General features: G+C 37.4%; 1 protein-coding gene across 2 annotated transcripts in view; it reads left to right on the top strand.

Annotated features, from left to right (window-relative positions):
* Positions 1-10,000, top strand: part of LOC138047046 (TRAF3-interacting protein 1-like) — a 25,397-nt gene that overhangs the window by 10,875 nt on the left and 4,522 nt on the right. Inside the window, exons 8-16 of one of the 2 annotated variants that reach the window (XM_068893745.1) lie at positions 381-449; positions 997-1,045; positions 2,271-2,294; positions 2,674-2,761; positions 4,350-4,436; positions 6,616-6,733; positions 7,893-7,929; positions 8,405-8,481; positions 9,653-9,718. In XM_068893745.1, coding sequence (XP_068749846.1) covers positions 381-449; positions 997-1,045; positions 2,271-2,294; positions 2,674-2,761; positions 4,350-4,436; positions 6,616-6,733; positions 7,893-7,929; positions 8,405-8,481; positions 9,653-9,718 — 615 coding nt within the window. Of the gene's footprint in view, positions 1-380; positions 450-996; positions 1,079-2,270; positions 2,295-2,673; positions 2,762-4,349; positions 4,437-6,615; positions 6,734-7,892; positions 7,930-8,404; positions 8,482-9,652; positions 9,719-10,000 lie in introns of both variants that reach the window. The other variant, XM_068893735.1, reaches the window with a different exon arrangement.

Raw genomic sequence — 10,000 nt, 5'->3', positions numbered from 1 at the left:
AATAAGCTTGTATGGATAGGGCCTGACAGAGTCCAACCACAGATAAAAGCTTCAGGGTTGATCAACAACTAGTGTTTGATAAAAGTATTTCTGAAGGTTTCAGTAAGTAAGCAAAAGGCTTTTTCATTTCATTACTTGACAAGTCACGTCAAGTTAGGACAATGTGTGAGCCATGGCTGCGAGCCATGCGATGCATGCAAGCCATAACTAAAGCTAACACCGTTTTAAAATGGGTGCTTAATAACTGTTTATCAGTGCTATTTGAAATGGGTGCTTAGACTTAAATTCGAAATTTGCATGGCTTGCATGGCTCGCTGGCTCGCAGATTGTCCAGCCCCGGTCACTGCATCCATCTTTCATTTTAATTATTTTGTCACTAGGCACCTAAGAAAGAAGATGATATTGATGGTCTTGATGAAGGAGCAGGCATGGTAGATGGTGAATTGGAGGTATTTATACTAAACTAGCATTTTCTGACTTAGATTATAAAACCAAAATGGGGAATTCATACATTGTAAAACTTGTAAAGTTGTAGCTCAGCTTTTTTCTGTACAGTTATAAAATCATGTTATTTCTACCTGAGTTAAATTGAACTTGAAAACAACAGTTGAAACTGCTGATGTTATCTAAAATAAAAGTAATTTTTATCACAATTTAGTTAATGTAAATAAGCCTAAACCTCGTCTTTTCTTATATATCTTTCTCATATATATTCAGATGTTATTTTTGCTTCAGAAAACAAATTTTGGCCTTTCTAGATTATAGTATCTTCTACAGTGCATTCACATTTGGCAGTGCAGTTCTCAAAATTCACTGGACTTTTCATTTACTGAAAGCAAAAATGGTTGCTTGTATATTTTTTCATAAATTTATTTTGTTATAAAAATAATTTATAAAATTTTGGCTGCAAAGTGAGCTTAGTGAGGCATTCCATCTATGTGATTTTAGAATTTGTCAAAAAAACTTTAATGTGATGACATATGTTTCCTGTTTCAGAATGGAGAAATACCTGTGAATCGCATTCCAAGACCCTCCTCTGCCAAAGGTCAGAGACGCAGACCTTCCGGGGAGGGAGAGGGTACGCTTGTGTGGGAAAGCACTTACGTGTAGTTAGCAAAGGCTAAGTTTATATGCTGGGATTTGTCTGTCTGTTCTTTCAGTCTGACTGTTTTTGGGCATGGATAGCTTTTAACAGTTGTATGCTGTTACCTTGCCTTGAAATTAAAGTGAGGCTGGGGTTGTAGTCTTGTTTCAATTAACCTAATTCCCTCCCGAGATCTACTGGGTCTATATATAGCGCCAGACAATTTAACCTGCTTGATGGATTAGACTAATCCATATTTAGTTTTCATTGGAATGATGGAATTTTTATATTAGACCATGCAAGTGAGTTTAAGTTTGGCTTATTCTGAATGGTTGGCAAAGAGGTGATTAGAAAATTATTTTTTATCTCTGCATGCGCAGCAGAAGAGAAGGAAAGTTTTTGGTCTTTTTTTTCCCACTTGTGAGGCATATTATAGTAAAACATTATTATTCTTCTTGGTATTGATGAAAGTGGTGGATATTTAGCTGCCACTCTCCTGGCTTGTTAATAAAAGCACTATTCAATAATAATTATTGTTAATTACAAAATAGGTCTGTTTTATTTACAAGGTCACCTACAGCCTCCCTGTCCTGTAACGTACATGGGCAAGCCACTGCACACAGAAATTTATGACTCTTTGTAAAATTGTTTGTTGCACATTAAATTTGACACAGTATCCTATTGGCTGATTTAGGGCCTGGACATAGATGCTCCTCTTGAAAATGTTATGTCCAAGCATGTTATATGCTTGTTTACAGCACTGATGCAGGTCTTTATAATCGAACGGGTTTTACATGTAGGTTGACAAGTTAACAAAAGACAAGCGGTTACAAAAATACCTTTACAATTTTGTATCCTAATTTGTGGAGCAACCAGTCAGACAGACAAATTCTATTATGTAAGCTGACCTAAAGGAGAAGATGCCAGTGTGCCCTCAGCTAAAACAGCTGGAGAATCGAGGGGTTCAGTCACTTTACTGTATTTGTTTTCAGTATAAATTATTACCAAAAACAAATTATTGGCATGTTTTACAATGTTCATGCATGCAACAAGTCTGATCTCGGCTGTTAATTTCCTTTTCTTTTATGCACCTTTTCACTGGTTAGTACTCTCTTTATGATTGCACAGGACTTGTATTTGAATGTTTTTCAAAGTGACATATTTCTGTTTTTCTTTCCACCTTTAGAATTTCAAGAAGGAGGAGGTGATGGTTAGTACTAAACTTTAGACAGTTTTTAATAACATTGCAATGTACTGGTATTTGATATTGACTAGGCATCAAGAATCAGTGATAAAAAAGAAAAATGTTTCTTCAGGTCCCAAGTGTGAAGTTATTTATTTTATTCATTCCGTTGTTTTATGCCCAATCGATATTTCAAATCTCATTCACAGTGTTAGGTTTTCATTGTTTTAGGTTCCCCATTTTTAACGTTCCTGCCAATTTCTCATTCTCAGGGAGGTCGAAATATTGATATATCATTTATTTTTAAATGCATTCTACAATTCTTCCTGTGTAATGTATTTAACACAAGCCTATTTGCTGATACACTTCTTTGCTATTACTGCATTTTGCTTGAATGTATACTCAGGTCCTTCAGTGAGTGAGCAAGCAAAGCCAACGGAGGAAATGAATGGAGTGTTACATGACGAAGAACTTCCTCCTCAAGTTATAAAAAGGTTTGCAAAATTCATATTTTAGTGTGAGTTCCTTTAGTTAGTACGTAAAGGTGGAAAACAGTTTGTTTTTAGATTGATTTATCATTATTCTTACCGTAAATTGTAGTCACTTGGCACCTGAAAACCATGAACACTTTAATGATTAATGATTAATGATTTTGTTGTTTCCCATTGTGCAGCAACTAATCAGAAGCGACTTGAAACCATAAACTATCTACCCTTAGTGTTTGTGGTGTTACAGTAGTTTTCTCGCTCACGCTTGGCTTTTTACTTGAAACAATAACATTTCATAAATATTTCTTTCTTTTTTTTAAATTCATAAATATTTCTAGTGTTTAAAGTTTTCATTTTCACAATAGTTTATCGTAACCAATCGACATGATGCTTTGAAAAATCCAAGGACTGCGTTAAGACATGTAACCTTGATGGCCTTTGATTTCTAGTTTGATTACTTGACCATATAGGAGACAGTAACACATACCATGCATTTTTACCTTCCGACACACCCATCCGAAAAATTGGATTTTTTGCCCTGAGCGGGACTCGAACCCACACCTCCCTGATTACTAGTCGGGCATGCCAAGCCACTACACCATCAAGGCTACCACGCTGGCAACGCAGCAGATTAATGAGGTGACTTAGCAGCGTGCGGATCCCTAGGGCCCAACTTTCCTTCACTTGAGTGAGTATCCTTGCCTCTAAAACCCCAGACAGGGTTTAGAACACATGAAAGTTAGAAATTTCGAGGCAAAATGAAAGGTATAGACAATATATAGGAGACAGTAACACATACCGTGCATTTTTACCTTTCGACACACCCATCCGAAAAATTGGTTTTTGCCCTGAGCGGCGATTACTAGTCTGGCATGCTAAGCCACTACACCATCAAGGCTACCACGCTGGCAACGCAGCAGATTAATGAGGGCCCTAGGGATCCCCACGCTGCTAAGTCACCTCATTAATCTGCTGCATTGCCAGCGTGGTAGCCTTGATGGTGTAGTGGCTTAGCATGCCCTACTAGTAATCAGGGAGGCGTGGGTTCGAGTCCTGCTCAGGACAAAAATCAATTTTTCGGATGGGTGTGTCGAAAGGTAAAAATGCACGGTATGTGTTACTGTCTCCTATATACTGTCTATATCTTTCATTTGCCTCAAAATTTCTAACTTTCATGTGATTACTTGACCTTTAAACCACAAACCAATATTTATACTGATGTCAAAAAGTGTTGTTCCTTTTGACTGGTAGCTTAGTCTAATCCTCACACCAGTTTTTAATAATTATCTACAATTGTGGACAAAACTCTTAAGAAACTCACCCTACCAGTTGTAAGCAAACAATAATATTTGCCCCCCTCCCCCATCTCAATATTGTTTTCTGGGGGTCGCGAACAGTTTCCTGGAAATCAACACTTTCCTAATAAACATTGGTTAGGGGGAGGGAGGAGAAGTAACTGCTCAGGAAATTCACAAGGGAGAAATAGTGAACAAGTGCTTTTTGTCGGTTTTTGTATGGTTTTCTTAACGACTTTTGTCCAGGATTGTAGGTTGGTGAAATTCTTGATAGTTCATATTTTTTACTTTTTTATCAGTCGAAGTTTACCGAGGCCAAGCAGTGCCAGACCAGCTCCACCCAGGATAAAAAAACAACAAGAAGAAATTGATGAACAGATCACCAGGTATGCATGGACAAAACTACATTTACTATAATAGACCTTATCACCTGAATAGCTACAATCTTGTGAACTCACTTGTCAATATGAAAATGTTAATTACCTTGGAGGCTTGTTTTGTAAACACAGCACAAAAGGTGCAAGAACTCTAATTTTGGAGTGAATGCAGTAAGTAAAAACTTAGGCCTCGATGAATTTAAAAACAGTAAAATATTATAGAATCAGCCCACAAAGTGATGCTAACTTTTGATTTAACAGAATATTGATGCCAACAGAGGCAAAATCTTTTTAAGAAAGCAACCAACCAGAGAAAAAAACAGTACTGTTTTTTCTACCTTTGGGTGCACAGACTTGTCACAGGAAAGAGAACATCACTACTAAAATTGTTATCTTAATGTTGGGATGGCATTTGTTAAGGTATTGAAAAAACATATCTGCAGAACATAAGAATTGTTTTTACGATCAAATAGATGTGTAGATGTAGTGGCAATGGGTTCACCTTTAGCCCCTGTATTAGCCAATTTCTTCATGGGTCATTATGAAAGGCTTTGGTTGGAAAATGCACTGGTACCCAAGTATTATATTATCGTAGATACGTAGATGACATTACCGGTATTTGTTGTTTTGAAAATTCTCATGATGCAGATGTCTTTTCAATATCTTAAAATTGTTACATTTTTACTTCCTTTTTCTGATCAGGGTTAACTTTGTGTTGGACATGGAGTGTGAAAATATAAATTTTGAGACTCTAAAACTAAATTACATGTAACTGAGAATGTGGGTCATAGAAAACTAAGAACGCATATTATTGGTCAGTCAAATGTCCTCGGAAGGACAAAAGATTCAAAGAACGTGAGCACACTTAACATTGAATCATATACGTACGTTGTCATTCTTTACAAACTGCTACCAATTCAGTCATAGGAATCTCCACCCACATTGTAAAAGTTGTATAAGATGGAATAATAGCAAGGGGCAATGCTACGCAAAATTATGTAATTTCATGACACCCAAAATGCCCAAAAAGTAGAATAAAAACTTGCAATAACCACTTAAGGTAATTCCTTAGTATTGCATTGGGCATCCCTACTGCGCACGATTTTCACGTCATTAGCGCCCGCACATGAGCACGTGCACATACAAAACCTAAGAGATTCCCCTCAAACTAAGCCCGATAGTGAAATAAATGCTCCTTTTCTCTCAAACGAGCACGGTGACCCCCGATTTTTTTTTTCACGTATTTGCTAAGAACAGTCCAATAACAAACATATTTGAAGAAGAAAAAAAGTTTGATAGTAGAACATGAATTTTTTTGGAAAACAGTTCCGTACTGGGTGTATTTTGGCCCAGGCGAGGACTTCAAGCTAACCATTGAACTGTCCCAAAGAGTGCACTATTCCCACAACCAGGCAATCAAAAACGGCGTAAATGAAGCAATACTGCTTATGTGAATAAAAGAAGCTTTATTTTCAAAATAAAATTTCGTGTCTTTCAAGTAACCAAGACTTAATTGAGCATGAAGGTGATTCGAATTTTTAACGCGAAACCAGTAAAAATACCCCATTTTAAGAGCCTACTGAGGCGTAAACAAGCACGGTGACTCCATTTTTTTATTGCATTTTTTTCATGTTCATATCATGAATGTTAATTATGCCAAGTTTCCAAAAAAGTTTGATAGTAGAACAATTTCAAGGGAATTACCTTAAAACCGTTAAACAAGGTAAAAGAAATACAATAAATGGAAAGAGAACCGTGGATGGACACAAATGGACAACATTGAAAAGGGTTGTATTTGCATAATCTTGAAAATTTTCCGCCCAACCAGGGAACATTTTTCAAGTTTATGGCAAATCGCCTGGATAAAGGCCTTTTTTGCTCAGAATCATCTTGTTTGTGATGTAACAGTAATTTTATCAATAAACAAATTCCACATTACCATTTTCGAGTTTGAAACTTGTGATTAAATGAAGATTTCTCCTAACACCATACAATAACATTACATAGGCCCTTTAAGACATTGCAAAGTAATAATTCTTAGGTGATGTTTTTGTTGCAGCTATAGCCATGGTAATTTCTTTTAAAAATCTCCCAACTGTCAGCCCTGCTGCTGCTTGTTATGCAAAATGGCCCTTTTTCAACTTGAAGTACAGTACTGGTACATGTATTTTTCTCCACTTTCCTCTAGGATTGGCTCAGGGAAACAAGTTGCCAGTGTTATTGTAGATGACGGAAAAGACCAGGATGATGAAGACGACACTTTTGTGGTGGAGGACACACATGCAATTCAGAATGACTTAGATGTGGTGAGCTGAATGTGCTACAACTCACCCCCCCCCCCCACCCCCTCAACCTCCGTGCATTCCATAATTTGCCTCAAACTAAAAACCCCTTCAAAAGAGAGCCAGTTGGTTTAGCGTCACACCTTCCATGGCACCTCTGTGACCTCAGGGTTCAACCCTGGCGTCAGGTCGTATGTGGGTTGAGTTTCAGCCGATTTCAATCTGACTCTGAGGGTTTTTCTCCGGTGCTAGGGTTTTCCTCCTTCATCAAAATCGACTCTCAGCCAATTACATTGGGCTGGGGGCAGATTCCCTCGATAGGGATAACCTCTGGTATCCTTACCTTTTATTGAATTAACTGAATAAAGTTGCTATTATTATTATTATTATTTATTTTTATTATTATTGTTATTATTATCATTATTATTATTCTGTGAATTCTTGCTGCTCACCCTGCTGTATACTCCTGAAGGGGCTCGGTCCAAACCATGGTCCTAGGGCACAACAGGCCCTATTATGTCAGTCCCTGCAAGTGATAACTTTTTAAACCATCACTCTCGACCACCTCCTTTTCATTAACAAAAGTGCTAATATTTCCAGGAAGAGCAGTACACCCCTATTGAAAGCAAATTTGCATAAATTTGTCATTTAATGATATCTTGGCTATAACCGTTTTGCAAAGTGATAAGTTATTAATTCAACCAAAAACTACATCCAGAACATAATCATTACCATGTTGCAGGCATCTTCAAAAAGAATTTTGTTGAAGGAGTTTGGTATTGACGACAGCATCCTGCATAACACGTGTTCCGGCGTTAACGAACATTTCAGATAACATTTCTCTGCATTTTGGATCACTCAGCTTTCAATCCATTGACCAGTAAAATGAGTACCAGACTGAGTATTACTGGCATCAAGTCCTTTCACCTTAATGATATAGAAGCTGGCTTTGGGTTGCCTGCAACTGCAGTCATCCTCTTGTCTGTATTACAGTGTAAATCAAATTTAATAAAATGAAATTAGGACAAGAGACCTTTTGTGAAAATGTTTGATGTTCAGTTGAAGTGTCAGCCTGAGGGCATTATGGCTTGGCTCATGCTCTACCAGACTCTTTAAGTCTCCCACACTATTATACTTGTATCTGTCATTAATGTTGTATTTTTTTTTGATGACTTCCATTAAGGCACCATCAGAAGCAGTCGAGGATGATGGTGAACATGGTATGTGGAGTTTTATGTTAAATTAATTCGTCTCAAACTTTCAAGGCCGCTAAGAAGTCGTGGCTCCTTGAAGTCAAAGCACAATATGGACAGGCCATCAGTATTTAGAGTTTACAATAAGAGTTGCAGTGTTGTATCACGAAGCAGAGCTGAGGGTTCGTAGATTTGATTGAACACTGATGTGCCATTAATCTTTTCATACTGATACTGAAGCGGGGGACATGAATCTTTGATCAAGATTCCTGCCATTGTTTTGGCTCCCATCTCTTTCGTGTACCCTTTGTCAGACATGAGAGGTCATGTGTGATTTAGCTCCCTGAGATTCCCTTTGTTTGTTTACTCACTGCTTTTTTTGCCCATCAAAATCAAGCAATTTTCACATGCAACTGTTATTTATGATGTTATTAGCATTTCAAGCCCTCCTCTTGGAATTGACCTCAGCTAAAGATTTTTTAAACCTAATCTTTCCACGTAGGCGGTCTTGTCAGAAAGATTCTCGAAACTAAAAAGGAACTTGAAGGAAGTGGAACCCAAGAGGCAAGACCCCGACAGGTACATAAATAATTATTACCCTACTGAGGGGACTGGTCTCCTAGCATCTGGACAGCACAATGTAATAAACTATGGAAATACATTCAATAAATTATCATAAGAAAAATAATAAAAGAACACAGGGTATGTTGAGGGAGTGAAACAAAGAAACCCCCAGTGGCCATGTTGAGAGTGAGATTTGCATTTTGGTCACTTTTGAGTACAGTATAACCACCGCAGTTTAGACACTGGACAATTAAAAACAGGGTTCGTGCTACTCCTCGAAGTCCTTGAAAAGCCCTGGAATTTAATTTTGGACTTCAAGGGCGCTTGAAAAGCCCTTGAAAAAAAAAGGATTTTGTGGAAAACTGCTTGAAAACTCCTTGAATTTTTGCTTGGGTGAAAATTGTTGAAAATTGCATCATGCTAAGTTAAAAAGATATTTCAAAAATTGAGCCCAAAATTGAGTATTAGGGAAACATTAAAACCAAAAATCAATTGATTTAAATGTGGATAAACCATAATTTGTTTGGGATGCTGGTGTTTGTAAATTATAATGGGCAGCAAGCCTATAATGTTTTATTAAAAACTAGGAAATTGGATAATGCAATTCTAGTGTTTTGATTGGCTTAGCCATCATGGTTTATGAGCTTTTATACCATACTCTACAAATATCAGTAACAGCACGCATCAGTTTTTTTGTGTTTACAAAATAAAGTAGGGAAGATTTATCCATAATTTGTTTTTAATAAAACAGTTATCCCACTCGGGCTTGTTTGATATGAGCGTGAGTGAATAAGATAAGAGTGTTGATCAATCACTTTGCGGTCTTACCCCGGCACAGTCACAAATAAATTTATTTTTAGATACTCTTTGCGCGCGAAACAAACAAAGGGCCGCCAATTTTAACCAATCAGAAGGATCCATGTCACGCGTGACTGCTTCGGCCATGTTTTTCGGGGACATAACTGATTTTCGCGGGAACGGGTATTCTAAAAATAGATTCATAATAGCCATAACAACACTCTTTATCTGATTCACTCTTGATATAAGGTTGTTGTAGCCAACTCAGCGCTTTGCGCCTCGTTGGCCATCTATCATCTCATATCCAACACGCCTTTGTGGAATAATTGTTAAGTAGTTGAGGATAGCGGCAGTTAGTGAAAATCTTGATTTTCTTTTTACTTTACAGGAGAGACAAGCACCAATCATATCTGATGCCGCAAGAAGGAAAGAGAGGGAACTTGCACAAAAGGAGGTGACACTGAAAAGTATTCAAGTTTCGTTGATGTCTGCTTGCAGGTTTACGTGTTTGTGTCAGAAATGATGATTTCTTTTAACTGTTAGGAGTTAGTGTCCCTTTTTAAATTAGTATGTGTTTTGTTGAAATTACATCCATTGAAAACTCAAAAAAAAATCCGACTTACAGATGTGATTTGAACCCACGACACTCCGTGATCTAGTACGGATGCTCTAACCACTAGGCTACTGGAGACTGTGGTGAGCAAGGATGAAATGTCAATCTTTGCTAGAACTGCTT

This window comes from Montipora capricornis, chromosome 1, assembly GCF_036669925.1.
Source record: "Montipora capricornis isolate CH-2021 chromosome 1, ASM3666992v2, whole genome shotgun sequence".
Lineage (NCBI taxonomy): Eukaryota > Metazoa > Cnidaria > Anthozoa > Scleractinia > Acroporidae > Montipora > Montipora capricornis.
This window is presented reverse-complemented; position numbering and strand designations above follow the sequence as displayed.